The following is a 27,444-nucleotide window of genomic DNA, read 5'->3' on the forward strand; positions in this document are numbered from 1 at the left end:
GTCGACCTCCTCGCGGTTCCCCCTGGAAACTATCATAGTTAATTCCTGATGAATTCATCATGTTGAATTAACTGGCCTGTTTTCATTCTTATCTATCACCCTTCAATGGTGCTCCGCCCGTTAGCGCAGGCTTGATTACCATACCATTCTCACTCATCAAAAAAACCTGCTATGGGGAGAAAGGATTGTTAGTAATATGGGCTACCAGTCACATTGTAAACAATTTTCCCTATCAAGTCGACCTCCATGTGGTTCCCCCTGGAGACTATCGTGCTGAATTCCAAATGTATTCATCACGATGGGCTAACTGACCTGCTTTTTCAGAGGGGAAAGGGATTGTTGGCAATGGAGTTTGACAGCTCAATTGCTAGCAATATGCCTATTAGCAAGACCTCCACGTGATTCCCCCTGGAAACCATCGTGAACAATTCTTGTTGAATTCGTCACGATAGGCTAACTGGTCTGCTTCATCCTCACCTATCATCCCTCACTGGTGCCCCGCCAGCGTATATCGTTAGCGCAGGCGGGGTTACCATTCCATTATTATCCATTGAAAAAACTTGCTATGAACTGAGAAAAATAACAACTAATGGTGTATGTTTCGTCCTCTTTTTACTAATTACATTTGCATAAGAAGAAACGAGACAACTATATGATTTACAGTTTTTATTATTGCTTCTACGTAGATTGTTCTTAGATGTAAAATACTGTGAACGTTATTTTTTTAATATTGGCAAAGGGCTGGTAATGTAAAGTAATGTAATAGACAATTGTGTTAGCTAAAAATTGCACAATATTTGCTGTTTATTAAGTATTTAGCAATTAGGAAGAAATCTTGTTATATAATACAATCTTTTTACTGTTAAAAATCGCTTGTGAAATATTTGTATAGCATTATGTTAAAAGTACACTTTGTGTTAAAAGCACTTCTTTGTGACAAATAGCGATATTTTCAATCAAATGGCAATAGTGGCAAGTTAATAGTGGTAGTTCCTAAGTTTTCGCATTAAAAAATTGCACAGTATATAGATGTACAAGGACATGCTATTCTTAATCTATGACTACCTATAGAAGACAAAAATAAATATTATAAATAGCGGGAGTTTTGACTTTTAATTAGTTGATTAGCGCATCGATTTTAACATTCATCGGGGTGTTTGATTGATTTATTATTTCAAAACACAATGCAAGAAGATAAAAATGCAATTTTCCAAATGCGATTCCCACAAAAATTGTGGTATTTGTTAAACATGCGTACAGATGCTATACTATGGGGTGGAACAGGACGAACTATCTTACTAAATTATCGAATCCTCCACAATTATCTTCAATGTGATTATTCCATTTTTAAAACAACAAATATATCTAGTTTCGTGCGGCAATTGAATTTATATGGTTTTCGTAAAGTTACCTCACACTTGCAAGATCCATTATGCAACTCTAGTAATCCCTATATGCATGAGTATGTTCATGATTATTTCCAGTATGGAAGACCAGAAATGCTGAATAAAATAACAAGAAAAGCTTTAGCGATGAAAAAAAACTTCAAACCAAAGGTATTTTTCCCGAAAGTGTTCTTATGACATTTTCCTAAATACGTAAGTACCAAGCGGTGTATTGTCGTTGTAAATAATTAGACATTGGTATGGATAATAGAATGTTAGAAACCATAATATATATACATATTTACATTATTATATATTTACAATATGAAATATAATTTACGGTCGTTTATAGCCTTAATTTTTTGCTCCGCAACAAAAAGCAACTTTTATCGTAACACAACAAATACAGGGGTATTTTGTTATGATAGAAGTCGCTGTTTTGCGGAGTAAAAAATTAAGATTTTGGTGAATAGATCTACAAACTTATCTACCGATTAATAATAAGCGTTTCATTGTTTATCTTGTATCTAATTTATTGCAGTTATATGGGTATGTTTGGGTCCGCAAAGAAACGGCGACATTAATGGTAACAAAAGAAAAATATCTTGTCATTTATCAGTAGGTCATTTATCGTAAGGGGGAGGAGGAGCTGGCTGGTGGGTTGTTCCTATCACAGGATTAGGAGTACAGAGACCAGATCCCCTGGAAAATAATCTTAAATACGCCAATACATTAGTTCGTCGGAATGTCAAGATATACATATCTGTCACGCCTATCTACCTATTGGGAGATTTGTTCTTACCATGATTAAAACGCCCTTTTTTGCGGAATACAAAGTATATATGTAACTAAAATGAACTAGGTACAACATATAAAACGCAAGATTGTTCATAGATATACTAGATTAAATATTTATGTATATAGAACACGATACCTACAATTGGATTCTTTAGAACGAAAATCGATAAAGCTTAACTTTTTAGTTCTTATTCTAACTAGTAAGACGCGCCGTAAAGATTACGCGCGCGCTACTGTTAAACTTAAGCGCCTACAAACTCAAACCCGCACCACAAAAAAGGGTTCACGATGATCACATAACTACCTGAACGTTATTTTTAAAAATACACGTAACTCAATACGAATATTCTTATATTTAAAATAAAATGTATGTTAAAATGTTTCCTCCTCAAATGGTTTAGTTTCCCTAGTAAAAGGATGAAAAAAATTGCTTTATAGGTACCTTATTTTGTTTTTTTTTTTTATGGAAGATAATGGAATAGTAACCCCGCCTGCGCTAACGGGATACGCTGGCGGAGCACCAGTGAAGGGTGATAAATGAGAATGTAAACAGGCCCGTTAGCCCATCATGATGAATTCATCAAGAATTAACCATGATAGTTTCCAGGGAGAACCGCGTGGAGGTCGACCTGGTTGGGTATATTGCTAGCAAGAGGATTTTCAGTCTCCATTACTAACAATCCCTTTCCCCTCTAAAGCAGGTTAGTTAGCCCATTGTGACGAATTTCACAAGAACTAACCACTATGGTTTCCAGGGGAACCACGTGGAGGTCGACCTAAATATACCCTATATTGTTAGTAATGGGGCTGTTAGATCCCATTATTAACAGTAACTCCCTCCCCCCTTATTTTGTGTAGGTATACATAACTATGCTTAAGACTTCACCATTTCATAAAGTACCTATATATAAACAACGGTTTATAGTCTTTCTACGGGGGAACAGAACAAATGCTTTATCTTACTCCTCTTCAAAAAGCTCGACGCGCCTTCCGGGAGGCACTAAAAAAAGCAGCTCAAGAAATGTGTATGCAAAATTCTCCAGGACAATTTTGTAATATCAGGTTTGAATCTGAAGGTAAGAAATAAGTGTAGAGTATATTGTATGATATATATATATATATATATATATGTTTTATAAAAACAGGAATAAAAAAGTAATATATTTCGTATGTATTTTCTTTCCCACCAAGGAGTACAAGTGCAAGTGCAAAGGGTTGCACCCAGCTGCCGAAATCCATTATAACTAGCTTAATTTTCTATGGCCCGCTGACGAAATTACTAATCCGTTATTATTCCGCCCCTAGCATGAAATGCTTATATTTCTTTCCATGGGTTATACAAATATACAAAATAAATCGTATTCACATCATCCATCATTTTAAGCATAATAACTATTTTTAGATGGTCAAGAGGACTACTGTGAAGATGAAGAAAATATGGAATTTGATTGGTTTATTATGAAAAATGCCCATAAAAATCCAGAAGATTCCCCTCAATCAGGTTACTTCCTTAATCCCTACTTCCTTGTGTATATTATTTTGATCTTAACTTTGTCATTATCCTTTTATCCTTCCTTCTTCTAGCAACTGGTGATAGTAATGACAATTTGATCAGCAATGAGACCTATGAGTAAGTCAATCATTATGATACATTCCATTATTGGCGTTACTTAAAAGATGACAGTTATTGGTATAATTATCTTTAATTGTAGTGCTCAATTTGCTTTATACACACTAGCCTTTACCTGTGACTTTGTCCGTATGACTGGAATATACACTAACTGGGATAAAAGTAGCCTTCTTCATGTCATATATGTATACCAATTTTTTTTAATAATTAGTTAAACCATTAAGGCACTAACAGGTAAAAAACAAACAAAATCCTTAATTTTACATTTATAATATTACTAATGATTATTGTGCCTATAAAACCTTTTTTCAAAGTACTAAAAAATGAATTAACTTAATTTTTTCATATTCTTTATAGTCATAACATATAGTAATTTTTTCATATTACATATATATTGTGACCACAGAAATTCATCACAAGAGAGTTTGATGCAATTTGAAGATGAATCCTGTCAACAGAACAATGATATATTCCCAGTTAAGTTTTTGAGTATGCCAGAACTAGATTCTGAACCGGTTGAGGCAAACACAAATGTGGAATTGTTAGCAGGGTTTGATATTGAAGGTGATAATCAACAAAATATAGTAAAAATTGTGGACAACAAAAAGGATGAACATAATTCATTAAATTGTGTACTACCATCCATAAGTAATGACCCAAATGATGTAACTATGACTTCAATGACAGAGGTGATTGTTTATATTTTTAGTAAAATTAATTATGTATCTAGAAAAAAAAATCTACAGCTTCATTCACTTGGATAGGATATATATTCTATAGGATTATGAGTGAATAAAGCTAAAAAAGTTGTATGAATAGGAGTTACATATAGATTTCCAAAGATTTAATCATAAATGTTTTTAAAATATTCTACAGACAGAAAAGACCAGGGCTACATAATTATATATACATCTGTCACTTACAAATTTTATATCAAAAGTATAAAATATTTCAGAAAAAAAATGATGATTCAAATCATTATCACGGTGAATGGGATCAGATGTTCAATGATATAATTACTTGTAAGGGCCCCAACCAAGAATGTGGCTCTGAATTGAAAGAACTATATTCCCAAATTTCAAGAACAATAGATTTACTTAATTCTTAGTTCATTAGATAATTTTATTTCTGTTTCCAGCAATAAAACAATTTAATTATTTGAAATGTATTCCTTAACATACCATGTTAAAAGAGAGAACTGAAATTATAATATATAATTAATATTATTTCTTCTGTTTTTTCTTCTCTGCCTCCTCTTCCTTCTCTTTCTCAATAACAGACACATAAGAATTGATGGTATCAGAGTCTAACATTTGCATAGGCTGACCACGTCTCATTACAGCTATTTCTAGATTCTTTTGTCCAGATTGAACAACTTCAAGGAGAGCCCGAATTGCAAGCTGTAAGAAAAAAATTACATTAATTAATCAGATTTTTCAAGCTATTTGAATGTTTATGTCGCTGTCATATAAAAATGTTTGTCTCTACAGCCCTTTTCTATACCTTCTAGTCACTAAATTAAACAGATTGCTAATTTATCAGTTTTATTTTCATACTAAACAAACATTTGATGGATGTAAACTAATATGTGCACAAATAGATGTTTATTGTCATTAATACTTAATATCCCCAACTTTAAATTCTAGGTATTTAACATAATTTTTTTTTAAAGTTGATTATCCCATATGTACAAAATAGCAGTACAAAGATTACTATTATTTAAGGTATTAAATATGAAATGAGAAAAATTTGTTTAGAATGAACAGTTGCGATAAAATGAAATATGAAAACAAACATTACCTTCACTGCACCTTTTTCTGTAGCGACTTCTTCAGCAGTATAATTTTTTTCCAAAAACTCTCGCACTGTCTTAGCTGACCTACCAGTTGCATTGGCTTTCCATTCATAGTAAATACCTGATGGTTCTGTTTGGAACAAATGAGGTAATCCATCATAATCAAATCCTCCGATCAAACATGAAATACCAAAAGGTCGACGTCCATTGCTTTGAGTATACCTTTGCTTCAGGCCAGCAATGTATCTTGTTATGTATTCTAATGTTACAGGATCTTCAACAGTAAGTTTATGAGACTGACATTCAATTTGTGCTCTATTAATAAGGATCCGAGCATCTGCCGTTAAACCAGCAAAAGCCATCACGACATGATCGTCTAGGAGACATATTTTACGAACAGTTCGCTCTTCCTGTAGCTTCGCCACTGATTTCTTTTCAACGCCCAATACGACGACATCAGCTCCTCTTACACCAACCTAATGATATATAAAAAAAATGAAATTAATAAATATGCTTTGTAATGACTCAAATTACTATAACCAAATATCAACTTACAGCGGTAGATCCCTTACGAACAGCTTCTTGTGCATATTCTACTTGTAACAAATGGCCATCCGGCGAAAATACTGTAATCGCTCTATCATATCGGGCCGACATAATGCTTTTTTGTTAGTCGAATTAAATTGGTAAAATTAATGTCTATAAAGAATAAACTTGCGTTTTATTGCTGTCATGACTTAGTGTTGTATTCACATCTTCTAAATGTCAATTTTCCAATTCGATTAGCAATACAGTTAAATCGATATTTTGTAAATATATTTGTATTTTTATAGTATTTGCGTCATAAATTGACGTGACAGATATTTGTATAATATTTATACCAATATTTATTCAAAATAAAATAAAAATTTGTAATAAAATTAATTATAAAAACAATATCCAAATCAATTATTACAATTTAAAAATAGTAAAAATGAACATAATTACGTAAGTTATTAAGTAAATACAATATGTTAAAATAAACGTGACAAGCTATTATTAATATAAGTTGCAATAACCATGAAAATAAACATGTATCTTTTTATTTTTTTTTTTTACGCAATTACCTATTCACTTTTTCTATCTCTCCTTTAAAGCACATAGACCGTTGCTAAAAAATTCTTTCTTAGTGTCAAAATAGGCGTTATAATTGTACTTCTCATATTTTATAAAACAATTTCGATCTTCCAACTGGTTTTATGAACAAAAAGCAGTTAGATGGTTTTATATAAGAGGATTAAATATTAGAGGAAAATAAATAACAGGAATCGAGTGATGTGTTTAGTAGCAAGATAATTTTATTAAGGTATCAATTCAGTAACTGACAGGTACAATAAAAAAACTAACTACCAAGAAGTATTTATATTAAAACAGATGGTGCCAGATCAAGCGAACAAGGCTGATGCGGTAACAGTTCAAATTTACAGTCGTGAATTTCAATTATTGATTGTATAGATATGTAAACACAGTCATTATTTTGACGTAATGGGACTTTTTTTCATTCGTAGATGTTTTTCTTTCATTTTCTTATGTAAACGACGTAAAAAGATGTACCTAGGTACATCTTTATTATTTATATTTATATATTATTATTTATATATTAATTGAAGTATATGATCTGACTTTTTTCAGGTTAATCAATTATAATTATATCTTCGAGTCTCAAAATACTGGTCATCACTTTTTTTGTTGTTTGAACTCAATAATGTGGATGGTTTTGATTTTAAGAATTTAATAGATCTGTCTCAGGTTAGTCAGTTTCAATCAACCCTTGTATTACATAAATAAATATATGTATGAATTCTTTATTTACTAAACATTAGTGATTGCTAGTACCTGATTTTAAAATTAATTACAATTGTATAGCAATATTTATCATTATATGGTGTGTAAATATTATTTTTGCTAATAATAAAATTCACCAATCATATAATAATATATATTAGCTAAACTATTGGATGTTCAAACGTCCATCCATTATCATTGCTTTAGTTATAAATAACAGCATTTATATTATTTTGAAATAGAAAATCAAAATAATTTAAATTTTCGTTTAAATCAATATTCATATATAATATTATGTTTAATCAATGTAGCACATCCCTTTAATCATGACATCGAAAATTTCAAGTTAGATTTCGTTCAAAAACTGAAATACACTCATACGCGAATTAAATAGTTTTGCTACGCTTATGAGTATTTTATCTAATATTATTTTGAGATTTGATTTGTATAGCCAATCGATTAATAGTAAAAAAATAATGTTTCCATGTAGAAAATATTAGATATTTTATTATAGTCGGGATAATTAAATGAAAATCTCAAGGTTGCTCGAAATACTGAAAGGAATAATATCCGCATTTTTATTGTTTGCATCCTCTATGTCTGTATTTTTCAAAATGTGGGTCTTAATCTCCTGAAGGGGTCTCTAAGTTTCTACAAGGGAATTGCGAAAGGTCACAACGCATGTATTTTAGCTATTTAGCTCTACTATTGTCGTATCGTTTTTCCATGGATGTTTTTTGCAACGTAATCAATGTCTCTGTTTTAGATACTTCATTATGTATTATTTATTTTCTTGTATTTAACCGATACCTAATTATGAAAACAAATAAAAATGTACGGTTTTGATATTTATAATATAATAGAATATATTTGAAGGTTTGGAAACGTGGAGAGTAAGGGTCACAAAATATTGTTATAGATTAAAGGGATTGCGCCATGAAAATTTTAGAAAAACACTGCTTAATGACATTTAAAAATAAATAGTGTCAACCTTACTACCAAGTGTGATTTTTTTAATCTGTGGTGTCATTTGAAAAATATGGCGGCTGTGCTCGATTTTGAGCCGTGGCTTATTAATAAATTGAAATCTTTAAAAACTGATGAGAATGTATTTGGGTCATATATATCAGGCATTTTGGATAGTGAAGATTCTGTGGATGACAAAAAAGATGCATTGGAAGGTATACTAGCGGAGATTGTGGTAAGTTTTCTATAGGCATGAGATTGATCGTGCGGTCTGTATCATTAATCACATATTTTATAAATTTAACAGGAAAGTGATATTTCTGTCCATGTAAATGAGATAATAGAGAAATGGGAATCCTCTAGGCCTAAAGAAGAAGCCCCTAAACCAGTCACCGATGTGGACTTACAATTAGCCAAATTATTAGAATCTCAATCACTTGCCACTACAACGCGGCGTGAATACACAGACGAGGAAAAGAAAATACGTGAAGCTATTTTGTCACAGTATAGTCAACTGTCTGACAATGAGGTATTGTTTCAATTGAGCTTACATTTTATGTTCATCAGATATATTTGTTTTTATCTCCATGCTTTTAATGATTCTCAATGACTTTGTAAGATTGTACATGGCAAATAGGGAACTTATTTATTTATTATCTTCTAAAAATGGTTGTGGATATATTAGCAATTGGCTGTTGCCCGTGACTTCGTCCATGTTTTCAATATTTTTCCTAAAATAAGTAGCCTCTGTCCTTCCTCACGATTCAGTGGTTTTGATGTAACAGACACATTTCCTTTCACTGCTCTGCTCCTATTGATCGTAGCGTGATGAAAAATATACTGTAATGTAATGTAATGTAAGAAAGACTCTGTTTTCCGCACTTAGCCTCTCATTTGGGCCGTTGTGCGTGTGAGTCGTGGCTAGTACAGCCAACCTAGCTCCGCCCAGAAGCGCAGAAGCTTCCTGGGTTCTTCACAGGCTTCACGGAGCGACCTCACCGTTCCGAGGATTTCTAAACGTTGATGGGCCACAGCCTCACATTCCAGGATTACGTGAGCAGCCGTTTCTTCAGCGTCGAAACAGCCTCGACATAGAGGGCTGTCTGTGGCTCCTATTGTGTATAAATGTTTGTTTAATGGACAATGACCCGTTATTGTCCCTATCATTATTTTGAGGTTTTTTCTATCTAGATGTAATAAACGTTTTGATAGTCGTTGATTCAACGTAGGTACGGCCAATTTTGATTGTCTGCAATCAGTAGCCTGTATCCATCTTTGGTTTTGTATGTCAGCGGATCTTTGACGAATCCACATTCGAAATTGCGAGAACGGAAGAGGAAGAAGTGGATACGGGCCTACCACCCTCGTTCCTGAGCCTCTTCTAGCCAGTTCGTCTGCGGCATCGTTACCATAAGATCCACTGTGCCCTCTTATCCATTGGAGGATAACTCGGTTATTGGAAGATATCCTATCCAGTGAATGGTGGCATTCAATTATCAATTTGTTGTTTGTCTTGTTGTTTCGTAATGCTTTTAGTACTGCTGCGCTGTCAGATAAGAATCTAATGCTAAAACCATTTATTCCTAGCTTATGTACAGCTGCAGCAGCCTCGGTTATTGCAACACATTCGCATTGGAATATTGAGCTGTGTACGCCAAGCGGTATGTGCACGTTTATATTCAGGTCTAAGGAAAAGACTCCGGCTCCTGAACTGTTCTCGGTTTTGGAGCCATCGGTGTATATGCGTAATTCATGTACACCGGATTGGTCCTTTTCCTCTTCTTGAATTTGTATTTGGTATTTTTTGTTAAATATATAATGATTATGAGTCCTGTCACACGGAGCCGCAATCAAAGGTTCATATTCGATTGCCTGGTTCAGAATAGAAGTGTGGGGACTGTAGTGATTTTTACCCCATAGATCCAGATGCATTAGTCGGATAGCGGCTAACGCCGCTTCCTGCTGTATGTGCAGGTCTAGGGGTGTTATGTTGAGGGCCAACTCTATTGCTGTTGTAGGAGCTGTTTTCATGCAGCCGCTGACAGAAGAAGAAGAAGAGCAAAAGTATACTATAACCTACAGGCTCAGGAGTATGAAGAATAATTGTACCAAGTTTCGTTAAAACCCGTCAAGTAGTTTTTGTTTCTATAATGAACATACAGACACAATTAAACATTTTACTGATTGCATTTTTGGCATCAGTATTGATCACTAACTATCCCCTGATAGTTATTTTGGAAATATATTTCATGTACATAATTGACCTCTCTACAGATTTATTATAAGTATAGAATAGATAGATTACCTGTGGTCTTACATTAATTGTTTATACAATAATCTAGAATATGTTCATGTTTGTACTAAATTTCATTTCTTCTTCTTTTTAAAAAAAATGGATTCCACTGTTAAAGTTATATATATATATATATATATATATATATATTTATTTATTTATTTAGGTCATTAGCGTCAGGGATGTTCTTCTCTAGAAATCTGTTCGATTCTAGAATAAGGGCATATGGGTATGCAACCCTGTTTGCCCTAATTTCCTTTACGCATTTCCAACATTCCCTCCTTTTTTTTCCTCAATCCTTTCCAGAAACCACCAATATATGCATTCCCAAAAAGGGTTGACGTCAGGCAGGCGGCTGGTCATAGAAATATAAGCCAAATCCTTTAGTAATATGGATAAAACCATATTATGCTGACCCCAAATAATAATTGGGATAAGGGTAGGAAGATGATGATATATATATATCAACAAACAGTAGACACAATAACAATATATATATATATATATACAATCAATCTAAATATCAATAATTTTAGTGCCAACAGCTGTCTGCCACCCATTACTATAAAACAAAATATGTAAAATGGTTGTGTGCAACTACTTGTATAAAATCAAACGCATACATGAATGACAGAAATGTACCAGTGATCCACTCAAAATCAAAGAACTTCCAAATTAGTATTAAATATTTTAAAAATTAAAATATATTTACCAGTAATAAATAAGTAAATACAACACCAACAACAAAATATCATTCCTCAACCACAAGTAGACCACCGATAAGACTCCTGAATGCATCAACACATTCCGAAATAATATTAACGGAGTAGAAATTGGAGTTATAAGCATTTACAATGCGATTAATGGGAGAGCTTTTACCGGCGTTGTGCCACAAAGTGAGGTAGCAAACAATTGATGTAGATTATGACAGTATAACTTAATGGGAACTCTGTAACATAACTTGTTGTTGAGCTAAACACAATCATACCTGCAGTGACATAGGTCATACAAGAACATTGCCTCAAGTTTCAGATACCTGTTCTTCAATTTATAGTTAATCTTAACTAATATTATATGTTAATTAAATTAATTTTTTATATCTATGTTTAATAACTAATTATATAGCTATTAATTTTAGTTTATAATTTATTACATTATTTATGCACCCTATATGTTATGCTTTTCCTGTAAATCCTTTAGATACTGTCTCCTGTCAGGTTCTCAAAATTGATTTTAACAAATCCTCTCAAGGGATAAATCTGCCTGCATACTTTGTTATTTTCTTTATAATCTGATATATATTAAACGTGAACCTACAATAACACCTATATAAACAAACAAACAGTTTTAGACTATTATATAAAAGAATCAGTTTAAAATATTGATGTAAAAATCCATTTCAGGAAAATGAAGTAAATGAAGAAGAGCCGGAGTCCCCTGACCTTGTTAAGAATACAAATGCAGCTGATGTTGCAGCTGCAGCACGTGGGCGCCGTGAACAGGCTCGCCAGGAAGCTCAGCGTAAAAAGGAAAAAGATAAAGAAGACAGGTATGGTTATATTTTGTAATATCCTTATTATATAAATTACTTGGTTCCTTATGGATCACCTTTTACGAGAAATTAGACTATGAACATCTGGTGAAACAGAACATTTTTCATCAGACTCAAATTTATTTAAAATTTTGCTCAATTTAACTCATTTAAATTCAAACCCAGGATTACAAGCACATGCCTTTATTTCCAATCATTGAACTATGTTTATGCCTTGTATCATTCATATTTCTTAACTTGTTTATAGATATTGCCGAGTGTGTTTAAATAATATTTCTTTAATTTTAGAGAGAAACAAAAGCAGCTAAAAGAAGAGAAGAAAGAAAAACGCAAAACACAAAAAGGTGAACGTAAAAGGTAGCAATCTAAATGTGTTAAGTGAATAGCATTACTGTTCCAACTTTTATAGGATATTCTTAATATTACTCTTATATCCTAGTAATAATACATAGATGAGTAACATTTATTTATTTGTTTTGGATGTCAACTCACCATCATTGTCACAAGGTTGTTATATAGCCTTTGTAGTAAAAAATAACCCTGTTTTAACTATTTCTGTTTTAGTATATTAATGAAAGCATATATCATTGGTCGCATGTTAAATTGTGTTCAGCAGGCCTGCAAGTGTTTATAAGTATTATAACATGTCCAAAGGGTCATCCTGTCATCCTCGTGTATCAATACTAAATTATGCTTTGTTATGTTCAAAATAAACCTGCCTAACAGAGAACCATTTCAGACTATGTTATACTATATCTATGATTCCAGCCTTGTAGAGGTATAATTATTCTAATTCAGAAAAAAAAGTATTACTAATCCTAGTCATTTTGTTCCTAATGTATATCATTGTATATACCTTACTATATTGCTACTGCTGATAGGTTAGTACAACAGGTCTTTGTATCTCTGTTTTACAAAAAGTTTTGAAAATCTAAGTTTCTGGGTGCATAATATTACACCTTCTTTAAATATAGATTCCATTATAAAAATATGTCTTCTGACTGATTAAAATGGCATATAATTTTTTTTATGAGTTGCAGTAAGAAGTTGAATTGTAAAGCTTGTTAGTTATTAAAAATATGGAAATTTGTGTTGGAATTCTGGACAGAGAAATATAGAAATAAAGTTGGAGCTATTGGTTAGAATTTAGAGTACTTTAAAAAATATATTGCTGGGATATAAAAGTAAAATATCATCCAATAAATTGAAGTGAATATATATATAATTTTATTTACATCAATATAATTATAATATAAAGCTTTTTGTATGCATGCATCTTTTTAATAAAAAAATAAAAAATTGAAAGCAGAAATGAACTATGTATTACACAAATACATAGTTCATTTCTAAAACTGTGTATTAGACAAAATACATTTCATAATTGTGTTAAATGTGCCCCTTTTGCTTATTTTTTATCTAATAGTAAAAGATATATTTGTATACGAATTTCATTCAGTACTTTAAAATTGACTGAGAAATATCTGTACATTTGTAAAAGCAAACTTCTATATTGTGAATATTATGTTTAGCACATTATAGTATGATGCATGTGACAACTGACATTTTGAAGAAGACAATCTAATAATCGTAGTACATATTTGTTTACCTCTAAATGTTTATAAATTACGTTTTAGTAATTTTTTACTTGTATCATGTTGTAATGTGCAGTTTAGTAGGATTTGTGATTGCACAGTTAAATGCTTTCCAGTGAACACTGGATATTCATATCATTTATTAAAGGAGGTGTTTGATTTGTTACTGGAGTTTCATGCATTGAATGTAGTAGTAAGTTTACTACTGAGTTAAATAAAAATTAAAAACAAGTAAATATATATATTAAAAATTCATAAGAAATAATGTTCTGTAAAATAATTGCAATATATTTCCAATTTTCTTGATCTGTAATTGTATTACAAAATTGAGTTTATCTAGGGCCTGCCCTAATAAAGAAATTGTCTTCAGGGTACTTTTAAATAGTGTGATATCTTTTCTTTCTATATTTGGTACAAAAAGTAAAAAAAAAATTGCCATGTCATTTTATTGATTTTCAACAAAACAGTACATAGAATAAACAGAGTCAAAATATTTATATATTCACTGTTTGTGTATTGTTTCTATACTTTGAAATTATTACTTTTTGTTCTTTTTATTTATAAATTATTAAATAAAAAATAATAAAAAAAAAAAAAAACTAATATTGTTTACTAATTGTGCTAAGTGTATTTTGTCTTGTAATTGGAATAGAATTTAAAAGCCTGACTTACATTATGAAATTACTTTCATGTATGATGCAGCATATAATTTCATGACAAAAATTGTAAATAGATATTTGGAAAAAATAAGACCTAAATAAAATTAATAAAAATATATTTATTGAAAAATACTTGCTTTTTTTTTTTAAATAATTTCAGTTTCTAAAGTTGATTTTATGCCATTTGAAGCAATTTATTAAATATGTAATTGCTTTTCATATTTAACATTTCAAAGTATACTTACAAGAAAAAAACCATGGTATAAATTATCACAGTCGCTGTAATATTACTAGTGTTATAATTAAGTATATGTTACATATAACAATGTGACAAATAAATTAGAATGTGTACATGTTTGACAGTATTTTAATAACATCCTTGCACTTATCTATTTACTAGAAAAATGATCACACTAAACGAAATTGACTAATAATCAATTAAGCCAATGACTGACTGACAAGCTATTTTGTTTATTAGAGTGTTATGTAGAAAGATATGCTAGTCTATAATTTTATAACACATAAAGAAATAGTTACACAATGTAATGCAAATAATATGCTATTATGTTTTGTATATGATGTTTATGATAATAGAAATAATTTTGTATATAGGAAATTCATGTCTATATTAATACATCATTTAATATTAAGATAAATTCATTTATCAATTACATCTGTATTTTTATATGACATAATGGGAGAACTATGCTTAGCATAATAATTGGTGCATACAGTATTTCTTTACATCAGATGTAGTAAAAATCTTGGCACTCCTATTACATATGTGAGGAAGCTTTTGGTATGAAGATAAATATTTTTATAAATAATTATAATATAAACAATTTTTATCAATAAACAAATATACAAATCATATTCCTGTTCTTTTTTTAAATCCTTTACAATTAATTAATTGATACAGTATTGTTATTATTTTCAGTATTATCGCTATTTGAATCTAACTCTAAAGTAACAAAATTATGTGCTCCACCTGCAAAGATTCCAGTTATTTTATTTGTTCCATCTATGGGTACTAAAGTCGGTACAAATACATTATTTTTTGAGTTTGTTCCTGTATTAGCATGTTCATTCCAGCCCCAAGCCCACAGAGTATTATCACTTGCTAAACAAATAGTATGCTCTGAGCCAAGAGCAACATCTTTGACTTGTCTGTTATCTGGAAAGTATAAATACATTATTATAATTAAATATAATATTATATTATTGAAGTAACTTCAATTTTATAATTGCTAAGCTGACCTGGCAATTTTACATGGATTATTTTTCCTATAAAAGGCTCTTCTGTTCCTAATTGTCCATAGTTATTTCTACCCCAAGTACAAAGTGTTCCATTATCAAGCCACAGTAAAACATTAGTCCATCCACTTAGCAATTTTTTTACACCATGCTTTACACCAATATCAATTTTTTGTGGTGTGAAGATTTTCTTATATTTATCAGTACTCAATAATAATTGTCCATGTTTATTGTCACCCCAAACATATAAGGCTTTCTCTTCTGAGCACCATGTTACTGTGTAGTTTTGTCCACATGCAATATGAGATATTATTCCAAGTTTGGTTACTTGTTCAAATTTATCTAATGATAATTTGTCATTTCCCAATCCAAGTTGACCATGCCTTCCACACCCTGTAGTCCATACTTCACCTTTAGAATTTATAATAGCTGTGTGCCTTAAACCCATAGAAACGGAGCAAGCAATGATTGGTAATCGAAATGGTTTGATAATATCTGGGAAGTGATCTCTAGGCAAACCTAATTGTCCATTTCTGTTAGAACCCCAGACAAAGAGGAAGTTGCTATCAGTAACAGCACAACTGAAATCCCAGCCACATGCGATGTTTGTGAATGTTATACCACTTAGTTCCCATACCCTTACAAAACTGTGTGTTTCTTCATTTGTTCCCGATTGGTGCTTCGAATTCCACCCACAACTATACATTTTTCCTTCATTATCTATTAGGAGTGTATGGCCTCCACCACAAGATATTTGTTTTATTTGATTAAAATATAAGGGGTCTATCGTAACCTTTGTTGGATTTTCAATTTGTTCAGTAACTGTTCCTTGCCCTAGTTGTCCATGAGAATTTGCACCCTAAAAATAGAAATATATTTATAATAAATAAACATTTATTAATAAGAATATTATTAGTTGTATAGAAAAAACTTATTCGATAGTAAAAAAAATTACTTAGTATATTCATACCCATGACAACATCTTTTATTCGTAAAAAAAAATTATGGAATATAATGTTCGCACAATTTACCCTAATGATTACATGTTAAGGCACTAAGAAAGACTCTTTTTTATTAAATGGCCATTCATTAACATAGAAATATATTATTTAAATAAATATTGTACAAAAGAAATAATATTTAAGTAAATATGTTCTTTGCAATTGCATAAATCAAATCTATAAACAATGACAGATTGGAATAATGACAGGATTGACGGTTTGACAATTTATGAGCAGCGAAATTGATTGACAGATTGGATGACGGACTACAACGTTCACGGCACCTCAACAGATATGTCGAAAAAAAAAAAGCGCGGGAAACGTTTAAAAAAGCGGGAGTGTTTTTTGATCTTCTTTAAATTAATTTTATTTTTAATTATATAAGGATTAGTCTTATTTATATATTGTGTATTAGATTGTATATATAATTGTATATTTTGTAGTAATAGTGTTTGTTGCTGTAAATATTGGTAAGTAAATTACCTATATTAATTAGACATTATGGATCCACCTATAGACCCTGGGGGACAACCCCCAGGTGTCTGCAAATATAACTATCCCATTTAATAATAGTTTTGATATATTGGGTGAATCTAGTATGGACACAGATGGTTCTAGCGTTGCAAGTTCTAAACGTAAGCGAGTACGTGGCGAACGTCGCATTTGCAAACATTGCAATAAAAAACGAAGGAGGCACACCAAAGGTCTCGAATCTAAAATTAAAGATAGTGATTGTCAATGTATTGAGGATGAGAATCAAACTCTAGTATCAATACCAGTTGTAAATAATACCGAGTCTGTTAAACCTGCTTCTCCACCCAGTACTTTAAGCAGAACTTTGTACAATGCCGAGGATGTAGCTCCTTATGTCGTTCATGTACAAAAAAATGAAACACATCCTAATGATAACACTACATTACATCCTATTGCATTTGGTCGCTTTTTACACACTAATAAGATAAATAATATAGTGAATGGTAGCCTCAAAAGAATAGGAAGAAACCGTTTATCGCTTTCTTTCTCAAATTTTGAAAATGCAAATGCATTTTTAAATAATAGTCACTTAGAAACACATAATTTTAAGGCATTTATACCTTCTTTCCATGTAACCCGTATGGGAATTGTGAGGGGTATTCCTAAAGATTGGACAGAAGAGGAAGTAATCCAAAATATATCAGTACCTATAGGTTGTGGGAGAATTCTAAAAACCAGAAGAATTAAGAAAAAGACCATTAATGAAGGACAACCAAGTTTTATTAATACTGAAACCATTGTTATTACTTTTGATGGACAAATATTACCAAAAAGAGTATTTATGTTTTACACATCATTAACTGTAGATTTGTACATTTACCCCACTATCCAATGCTATAACTGCTGTAGGTTCGGACATGTCAAGATGCAGTGTCGTTCAAATCCTCGGTGTTATAAATGCAGGCAAAATCATACAGGTGATAAATGTGAAGTAGATGAGGAAAATGTTTCTTGTATCTTGTGTAATGGTTCTCATTCAGCAATTAGTAAGAAATGTCCTGAATATGCACGTCAGAAAGCCATTAAAGAAACAATGGCCCACAGTTGTGTTTCTTATGCTGAAGCATCAAAATTTCATCCTCCCACTTCTAAACTATATTCAGATGTATTAACATCATCATCTCCGTCCAATAAATCTCATTTTCAATCTTCTTTCCTCAAAGAGAAATCATCATTACCACATATTCAATCATCATATAAAAAAACAGTTACACTTAAACCACGCACTCCTCAAAAAGCACAACAAGGATATGATCGTTCTGCCCATGAAGCCTTAGTTAAGGAATATAATATTCCTGCTCCCTCTAATGGTTGTGCATTATCATCAAATAATATTGACAATAATCAATCCATCTTTGATATTATTCTCATGCTTATTAAAGTGTTATCGCAATCGAAAATGATACAAACAACTTTACCACCGTCCAACGATGCCATTTACAATGTATTTTCTCAATTATTAACTTCTCACAATGGATTACAAAGTCCTAATAATTCAGTGGAACTGTCGTAGCATAACAAACAAGAAATCAGACTTATTTTATTTGATTAATAAATATAATCCTTTTATAATAGCTCTCCAAGAGACTTGGTTAAAGCCAGGATATCCTTTTAGGATTTCAGGCTTTACAAGTCTCCGTGATGATAGAGCTGACGGATATGGCGGTGTTGCCATATTGGTCAAAAACTCCCTTCCTTTTTCTTCTTTTTCGCTTCCTGTATATAGCGGCATTAATGCAGCTGCTATAATTATAAATGGTATCTGTTTTGTTACTTTATATATTCCTGATCCTACATGCCAAATATATTCACAACTAGAACAATTATTTTCAATTTTACCTAAACCTTTTCTCGTAATGGGCGATTTTAATGCTCAACACCAATCGTGGGGCAGTTCTACTTCTAATTTTTATGGTGGAAAACTCCTGACGATAATTGACACTTACAACTTATGTATTATTAACTCAGATGTACCAACACGTAGAACTGCACCGAATGAAGGGTTTAGTGCTCCTGACATTTCAATATGTTCTTCTGATTTAGCTTCTTCACTGTCGTGGTATCCTCATTCCTCTACTTTCGGAAGCGATCACTTTCCCCTCATTCTTTCTTTTCCAATTTCCATTCCCTCAAGTCGAAAGAGTGGTCCTCGGCTTAAATATAATTTATCAAATGTAGACTGGAATATTTACAAACAATATTTAGATAATAAAATATCGGAGTTACCTATTGTTTACCATGGAAATGAACATCAATGTTGTAATGACTTGATGATAAATATGAAGGAGGTTGCTGATTTATTATTTCCTGTTAAAAATAGTGCTTCAGGGAAAATTCCCTCGCCACCTTGGTGGGACAAAGATTGTACGGAAGCAATTAAAAATCGTAAAGAGGCTGAAAAAAATTATAATAATTACATGACACCAGAAAATTTTGAAATTTACACCGCAGTTTCACGTTCTACTCGAAAACTACTGAAAAAAAAGAAATTAGAAGGCTGGAGAAGATTTTGTTCTTCTATCTGTCCAGAAGTTAATTCATCAGTCGTTTGGAATAATATTAAAAGATTCAGATCTGCCTTTAGTGATCATACATCACGTTCTGCACTCGATTTAACTTTAGCGAATAAATTTTTAGATCGCCTTGCTCCTAGTTATGTGCCGGAATGCCTTTACAATATTTCTCTATCCGTCTCTGACGAATTATTCGAACTTGACTCTCCTTTTACTCTAGTAGAACTTAAAGGTGTTCTAGCTTCTATTAAAGACTCTGCACCGGGAGAAGACGGTATACCGTATTCCTTTTTAAAAATGCTAGCGATGCGACATTAATTTACTTTTTAAATATAATTAATTCCATAATTATTTCGGGAAATATACCTACTTCATGGAAGTCTCAGATTATTATACCATTTCTAAAGCCTCATAAACCACCTTCTGAACCATCTTCATACCGTCCTGTTGCACTTTCCTCTGTCTTACTAAAGCTAGCTGAACATTTAGTGAAAAACCGTCTAGAATGGTTTTTAGAAAGTAATAACTTACTATCCCCGAACCAGTTTGGTTTTAGGAAAGGTAAGAGCACCTTAGATAATGTGAGCATTCTTATTTCAGATATTCATATAGCTTTCTCACAAAATTTGTCAATCCTCTCAGCCTTTTTAGATATAAATTCTGCCTATGATAATGTAATAATTTCTATTTTAAAAACTAAATTACAAGCTCTAAATGTACCGGTAATGCTTTCTAATTTCATTATTAATATTTTATCAGAAAGAACAATATATATGAATTTAGATGAAGATACCAAATTATCTAGAACAGTATGGAAAGGCCTTCCACAAGGATCTGTTCTCAGTCCAATCTTATTTAACATATACACATACGATCTAGAATTATTCCTTGATAAATCCGTCAAAATTTTACAATATGCTGATGATCTTTTATTATATTTTATTGCGAAGTCCATAGAATCTGCTTCTGCCAAATTATCTGATTCATTAGATTTGTTAAAAACGTGGTTAGATGCAAATGGTCTTAATCTTTCTGTAACCAAGAGTAGTGTAGTTTTGTTTTCAAGAATGAGATCACCGCAACAAATTAAGGTGCTTTATGATAACTCATACATTCCTATAAAGACTGAAATTAAATTTTTAGGTATCGTGCTAGATAATAAATTAACAGGTCTGTCCCACTGTAATTATATTTCTACGAAATGTGAGCGTAACCTCAACATTCTTAGGTGCCTTGCTGGAGTTTGGTGGGGAGCACATCCCGTTTCACTAAAACTTGCTTATAATGGTCTTATAAGGAGTGTCATTGATTATGGAACTTTTTTGTTAGCTCCAGGAAGTTCATTTGCTTTTAAGAAATTGGATTTAATTCAATCAAAGGCCTTGAGGATTATCTCTGGAGCAATGAAATCAAGTCCAATCAATGCTTTACAGCTCGAAGTCGGTGATCCACCTTTGGTTTTAAGAAGACAATATCTATCTGATCGCTTCTTTTTTCGTTGTTTACAATTATCTGATCATCCGCTTATTCAAAAGTTATCTCAACTACATATCTTTATTTCGTCTTCATCTTATTGGAAACATAAAAAACCTCCATGTTTAATACAAAGTTATGAAAAATATAAATCCATAGAATCTCCCACTTTTACATCGTCCTGTTTTCCCATTTATAAATGCTCATATCAATCTTTAGTTTTATCTCCTAATATTAAATATGATTTTGGGTTATTAAAAAATGATTCAGAATTGAATGCCAAATTTATGTTTATAACTGACATTGAATGGAATGAATGGCACTACATCTTTACTGATGCATCAAAACCAGACAATAGCGGTTGTGTAGGTGTGGGTGTGTTTCATTCACAATTTAATATCGTTCAAAAAATTAAACTTCCACCGGAGTCTTCAGTTTTTACCGGGGAATGTTATGGTATTTTAAAAGCTGTAGAATATATACTTTTAATGAAATTACATAAGGCAATAGTTTTCACTGACTCTATGAGCTCTTTGCAAGCTCTAGCCAAATATCCGTTTAAATCAAAACCAGTTTATCCCATTATTTGTGACATAAGACAAAGTCTTTATCTTTGCATGTTGAGAGGGTATTCCGTTTCTTTTGCCTGGTTACCAGGACACAGTGGTATTAGCGGCAATGACAAAGCTGACCTTATTGCAAGAGAGGCTGTAACTTGTGGTGATATGTATCCGTATCATAATTACTGTAGTGACCTAGCTTGTCTCCCAAAAATATATTTAAGGTATGCCTGGAAGGAATATTGGGAAAAAACAAGTACAATAAAAGGAAGATTTTATCGCCTTATACAACCCGATATTCCTTTCAAACCATGGTTTTGTAAATTAAAGCTTGGAAAGACCGCAACAACTATTATAACTCGTATGCGTCTAGGTCACGTATGCACACCTTCTCATTTATACAAGCTTGGTATTGTACAAAGTTCGTCGTGTAATTGCGGTGCTGAAGTGGCAGACTTGAATCATATATTCTTCTCATGTTCTAAATTTGACCACACCTCCCTTTTTAATCATCTCCGATCCATCCGTGTTCCATTCCCAACTTCTATTCTTACTCTACTTTCTTCCAATGATCCTATTATCTATAAAATACTATCTTCATATATATATGATAACAATATTAAGATTTAGTTATATTACATGAATACATTTATAGTTGCATCAATTGCTTTTCCTATATATTTATAAGTATATTCTCATATGTACAAGTATATCCTTCATATCCTATAAATATCCTAGACCTAATCCTTATCCTTTCTAAATTCGTTTGTGTTAGATATTTTTATTACTATTATCGTTTCCCCGTTTTGTTCTTGGCAAAATACCCTAATATCGGGGTGAACGCCACAAAAAAGAAAAAAAAAAAAAAAAAAAAAACAGATATGTCTGTGGGCACCTAAGAACAAGGATTCCGAAATCTTTGGTGGGTACCGCCACAGATTAGAGAACTTATGTCTAAAAACACCACCGTAGAGAAACTGTATCTCTACCCTTTTACTATTGTTTTTTATGCTATATCTAAAATACGAGATTTGTGATATGTGATATAATGATTTATTAATACTTAATTAATAGAATTAGTTTACTAGCAGATTTGTTCTTAGCTAGCAGAACATTTTTAATACACTAATTAATCAGAAACATTTGGCCCGGATTCTAAGATGCCATTTTTCTAAAAATTTTTTTGTCGAGAAGATTGAAGAATGTTCTTGCAGACCCACATATATCGGGGGAGATATGTGCGTACTGCCGGACTTTTACCGTGTAAAATTATAACACAGTGCTCCTTCTCAGCGTTATCATCTGGACGTGGGTGTGCGCAAGTAATTGTCCCACCCCAAATACGTTGGTCAAGGCAAGGCGGACCCCTTCATTATATGGTGTATGTGTATTTCGTCATTGTGAAGCGCGCGGGAGCACGCGCGCGCCTCCTCCGGGCCGTGTTGGTGATGGAGTGACAGCTGCTCCCGCAGCTGCCGCTCCTGGCCTACGAGGTGAAGTGGGACTTCCTCCTCAGTCCTGTCTTCTTCGCCTATTTCTCCGGCGCCTGATTTGCGGGGCGGAGGGGTTGATCTATCGTTTCCTTTCCGCCGTCTCCTTCTTGGTCATGATGGCCTCGCAGAACTTGAGAACCGCCGTCCACGAACTTTCGCCAGACACTATCTTTCTGACGACAGATGGAAGCGAGTGGTCGTCTTCTATTACCGTGACCACAGATAATATAATACTATACTACTACCAAGTCGCGGCGCTCTTTTGCAAACGCAGGACAGACTCTAAAATGTACTGCGCCGTGTCCTGGTCATAGGCACCGCACTTTTTGCAGAATCTTAAATTTAATTATATTAATTAATCAGAAATTAATCTTAGAAGAGATTTTGCCTCAATCAGTTTGTTCTACCGCTTGTACAATGGATAGTGCTCAGAGGAATTGTTTAACAAAAGGCCCACGGCCATTTTCTATCATCGTACAGCTCTTCATTGACAAGGAGTACACTCCTATATCTTAGAGCCTGGATAATCGTGCACAGCGTAGTTCCAGAGATATTTCCTCCCACGGACGCTCAGGTTATGGAATGAGCTCTCTGTTAAGGTTTTTCCAAGAGACCACAGCATGAGGTTTCTCAAAAATGAGGTCAATTAGTTTTTTTCAGGGTTAGCAACGCGTACGTAATACTTCTGGTATTGCAGGAGTTCATAGGTTCGGTAACCGCTTATTATCAAGTAGACCGTATGCTTGTTTGCCACCTTAGTGATAAAAAAAAATCATTAAAAAATTGTTTCTTAATAGTAAAAACAAGTAATCTATTAACAATATAATATATTAACTATAAGTAACCAATCCGTGTTTCAACCGTGAAGCAATTGTGTTTGTATGGCTGTGTTTCGGTTTAAAGGGTGGGATATGGCAGTGAATTTACAGAGTACAGAGGCATAATACTTTAGTCCTCAGGAATGGCAACAAATGGGGGGGGGGGGGGGGAGGGCCAGGTGGGTCATTAGCTTGTTTGCCATTTTAAGTTATATAAAAAAATCTTAACCTTTCATGGAACATTTCAAAGGAACCGAGCATAATTACTTCGTACGGACTCTACGCCGCGGTAAATAGTATGTACATGTTATTACGTATATAAAATCGTTAAATGTGTTACCAAAGTGATTAATCACATCTCGTCCACATCTGCCGAGTTACGAACTTTGTGCTTGTTTGTGGGATTTCTCGAGACCCAAACTTAGGAAGTTTATTTCGTAATTTGGACAAGTAGCAACTTAGTACAATTGCTTTGATACATATGGAATGAAAATGTTCTTGGTAATCCATATTTTTGTGGCTTATTTTTAAGTAGGTTTACTTGTAGGTACATAGTATTAGGCTAGCATTTCTGAATAAGTACCCGTATGTATTATTTTCTCAGCATTGTGTTTATTCTTATATTATCTGTAGTATTGTGTAATATGTATATCTATGAACTTAATTTATTATTTTTAGGGATCCGTACCAAAATGGTATAAAGAATTCTTTATGGTACGACTTTTACAGCGCTTTATCTCGGTAACTACAAATGCTATCGATTTGAAAAATTTTCTTACTAATAAAAATAAAATTGTAACATGTAAATATATAAGAACAATTAATATGACGGGACATTTTATCTGTTTGTATGTTTGTTCCGGTATGGCGCAAAAGTTATGTTCCTGAAGATCTAACTTAAAATATATTTCATCTTTAGGTTTCATCTTGATACGTCTTCTAAAAGTGGTATATTTTAATGTGTTTTCTACTTCTGATATCCATGCGTACAAAGTTGCGGGCAAAAAGCTAATTTGAAATTGTTTTAGAGTTTTAGGGATAGTATTATTATATTGGCTCACAAATGTAGCAAACTAAATAATTGGAAAAATATATTTAGTGTATTTGCTCGGAGTACAGGATACTCAAAATTAATAAATGATCCTAAGATACACGCGGTACCACAAGGACCACAGTCATTCAAAAATAAATATTAAAAAAATATAAACTATGTGAATAAAATGGATCTTCCGTTTTATTTAACATTAATTAAACAAATTTTTATCTTTATTAAGAAATTGAACATGTACAATTTTTTATAAATATTTTATAATTTTACTTCAAAAATGTTTTTTAAAACCATCTCTGTGGCTTTTATTAAACATAGCTTAATAAGGGTCGTTTTCTAAAATATATTTTTAAATATATTATAATAATAATGATGTTCTCCTTTTTTTCTATAAGTTTCATTTATGATTTTACAAATCACTCTTTTAATAAATATTTATTGTAATTAAATTGTGTTCACAAAAAAAAAACAAAATAAGATTTCAATTCTGGCAAACCAGTTATTTTGATTTAAAATTAAACTACTGAACCGATTTTTATAAAATTTATATGAATTCAATCAGTAAGGATATTCTTTTAGACAAAAAAGCATTTTCCCAATCGGTTTACGACTGATGGAGTTATGAGGTAACAAATATTAAAAAAAACGTGCAATCGAATTGAGAACTTCCTTCTTCTTGAAATCAGTAGAAAAAGATGGACGATCCGATCATCGATGGACCTTATTAAATGAAATAAAAATCTAATATTAATGGCGTTAACTGTAATATTTATAATATATTCATAGCAATTGCCTTTAATAAAAATATAGAACAATAAAATATTTTTTACATAATTTAGTCGCCTATATTAACATCATTACTATAGCATTAGCAACCAACAAAAAAGTGAAAAAAAAAATACCATTTTCCTTTATATACGAAGTTTGTGAAGCAAAATGTCTAAAATAATCACAGTTTATAAAGTTATAGATAAGTATGTACAATATTTTATGGAAAATAAAAATAATTGTTTTCAACTAATTGTGCTACTACTTTTTAAGAATTTATTAAAAGGCCTCAAAAAACAAACGCTTATGCATTATTTTGAATAATTATTATATGTCAAATTCATATGTTCTGAATTAGAATATCAATAACAACAACTATTCGGTGTTTATTTCATAAAATAAATAAAATAAACACATTGCTACATATTCGTAAGGTCATTTTATTGGAAACTTCGGCATATGATTTCAACTCGCACGTGATTTGTTTTATTATATCATATATTATACCAGGTATCCAATTCATTTTTGTCATCATCTAAGCATGAATAAATAACTATATAACTAAGTATTGTGAATGGTAGATATTGACATAGAACGAAGAGTTGAACTTTTGTTGAACTTTTACAAAGTTACGAAAAGTTAAGCGACGTGGGATTTTGTTTATCTTTTGGCAAAATAAGTTGCCATTGTTTGTGATCCCTTAATTTTATGTTATTTTATAAGTAAATTTAAATGGCTAAAGGAATTAGAATAAAAGTTTGAAACAAATATATCATATAGTAAATTACATTTTTTATAGCAACATTTTCAATAATGACTTAATATAATATTTGTATAAGTTAGTTAAGTAGGTACCAGCTATGGATTGGTTTGACGTAATAGAATGCATTATCTTGTCCGTAGAGAGTAGTTCATCAGCTCATACGTGTTGCTGTCTGTACTCATCATTATCGTTATAATAGCGCTAGTACTTTTTTTATGGGCGAAAATGGCATCGTAACCCTATCTGCGCTATCAGTGTACACTGGTGGAGTACCAGTGAGAGGTGATAGGTGAAGATGAAAAGGCAGGTCAATTAGCCCATCGTGACGAATTCAACGATAAATTTGTCACGATAGTTTCCAGGTAGAACTGCGTGGAGGTCGACCTGATAGGGTATATTGATAGCAATGGGGACTAACCTCCCCATTACTAACAATCCCTTCCCCCCTAGTGCTCGTGTTGTATATACATATTACACTTATGAAGTACAAAAGACAGACTTATCGTTAAAGTTATCTCTTCCAGTCAACCTTTGCGTAGGGGAGAAAAGAAAAAGACGGTACTTATTTACAGGTATTAAGTGTATTTGTTCGTACCATGACATTAATGGGAATGATCCTCCAAAATCCAAAGAATTAAAAATATGTTAGTATAAATATTTACAAGGTTTCGACTTAGAAACATTTCCTCACAAATACAAATAAAGCATCGCGTCTGTAAATGCTC

The 27,444-nt window shown here is 32.1% G+C and overlaps 4 protein-coding genes across 4 annotated transcripts; 2 read left to right on the plus strand and 2 right to left on the minus strand.

Annotated features, from left to right (window-relative positions):
• The first annotated feature begins 670 nt into the window (after positions 1-670).
• LOC128201486 (uncharacterized) lies at positions 671-5,039 on the plus strand. The gene is made up of 6 exons (XM_052898633.1): positions 671-1,556; positions 3,109-3,259; positions 3,586-3,766; positions 3,922-3,930; positions 4,220-4,502; positions 4,769-5,039. The coding sequence occupies exons 1-6, from the start codon at positions 1,185-1,187 to the stop codon at positions 4,919-4,921; spliced, it is 1,149 nt and encodes a 382-aa protein (XP_052754593.1). The 5' UTR covers positions 671-1,184; the 3' UTR covers positions 4,922-5,039.
• LOC128201488 (proteasome subunit alpha type-7-1-like) lies at positions 4,963-6,357 on the minus strand. The gene is made up of 3 exons (XM_052898635.1): positions 6,164-6,357; positions 5,614-6,084; positions 4,963-5,213 (listed from the first exon to the last, which is right to left on the minus strand). Exons 1-3 carry the CDS (start codon positions 6,263-6,265, stop codon positions 5,037-5,039), a joined length of 750 nt encoding a protein of 249 aa, XP_052754595.1. The 5' UTR covers positions 6,266-6,357; the 3' UTR covers positions 4,963-5,036.
• Positions 6,358-8,444: 2,087 nt separating this feature from the next.
• Positions 8,445-14,220, plus strand: LOC113516916 (coiled-coil domain-containing protein 43). Its single transcript, XM_026901413.3, has 4 exons — positions 8,445-8,633; positions 8,706-8,927; positions 12,095-12,240; positions 12,532-14,220. The coding sequence occupies exons 1-4, from the start codon at positions 8,472-8,474 to the stop codon at positions 12,602-12,604; spliced, it is 603 nt and encodes a 200-aa protein (XP_026757214.2). The 5' UTR covers positions 8,445-8,471; the 3' UTR covers positions 12,605-14,220.
• A 438-nt stretch (positions 14,221-14,658) lies between these two features.
• Positions 14,659-16,944, minus strand: LOC128201487 (uncharacterized). The gene is made up of 3 exons (XM_052898634.1): positions 16,719-16,944; positions 15,752-16,607; positions 14,659-15,668 (listed from the first exon to the last, which is right to left on the minus strand). Exons 1-3 carry the CDS (start codon positions 16,728-16,730, stop codon positions 15,397-15,399), a joined length of 1,140 nt encoding a protein of 379 aa, XP_052754594.1. The 5' UTR covers positions 16,731-16,944; the 3' UTR covers positions 14,659-15,396.
• Positions 16,945-27,444: the final 10,500 nt, after the last annotated feature.

Source organism: Galleria mellonella, unplaced genomic scaffold, assembly GCF_026898425.1.
Source record: "Galleria mellonella isolate WM207_F2 unplaced genomic scaffold, CSIRO_AGI_GalMel_v1 utg4799, whole genome shotgun sequence".
Classification (NCBI taxonomy): domain Eukaryota; kingdom Metazoa; phylum Arthropoda; class Insecta; order Lepidoptera; family Pyralidae; genus Galleria; species Galleria mellonella.

Excerpts from the sequence above, each read along its gene's own strand:
- LOC128201486 (XM_052898633.1), top strand. The coding sequence starts at position 1,185 with ATGCAAGAAGATAAAAATGCAATTTTCCAAATGCGATTCCCACAAAAA. Across the intron at positions 1,557-3,108 it reads AAAAAAACTTCAAACCAAAG|TCTTTCTACGGGGGAACAGA; the intron begins GTATTTTTCCCG and ends AACGGTTTATAG. Across the intron at positions 4,503-4,768 it reads CTATGACTTCAATGACAGAG|AAAAAAAATGATGATTCAAA; the intron begins GTGATTGTTTAT and ends AAAATATTTCAG.
- LOC128201488 (XM_052898635.1), bottom strand. The coding sequence starts at position 6,265 with ATGTCGGCCCGATATGATAGAGCGATTACAGTATTTTCGCCGGATGGC. Across the intron at positions 6,085-6,163 it reads TTCGTAAGGGATCTACCGCT|GTTGGTGTAAGAGGAGCTGA; the intron begins GTAAGTTGATAT and ends ATATATCATTAG. Across the intron at positions 5,214-5,613 it reads CAGAAAAAGGTGCAGTGAAG|CTTGCAATTCGGGCTCTCCT; the intron begins GTAATGTTTGTT and ends TTTTTCTTACAG.
- LOC113516916 (XM_026901413.3), top strand. The coding sequence starts at position 8,472 with ATGGCGGCTGTGCTCGATTTTGAGCCGTGGCTTATTAATAAATTGAAA. Across the intron at positions 8,634-8,705 it reads GTATACTAGCGGAGATTGTG|GAAAGTGATATTTCTGTCCA; the intron begins GTAAGTTTTCTA and ends TAAATTTAACAG. Across the intron at positions 12,241-12,531 it reads GAAAAAGATAAAGAAGACAG|AGAGAAACAAAAGCAGCTAA; the intron begins GTATGGTTATAT and ends CTTTAATTTTAG.
- LOC128201487 (XM_052898634.1), bottom strand. Across the intron at positions 15,669-15,751 it reads AATCCATGTAAAATTGCCAG|ATAACAGACAAGTCAAAGAT; the intron begins GTCAGCTTAGCA and ends TATACTTTCCAG.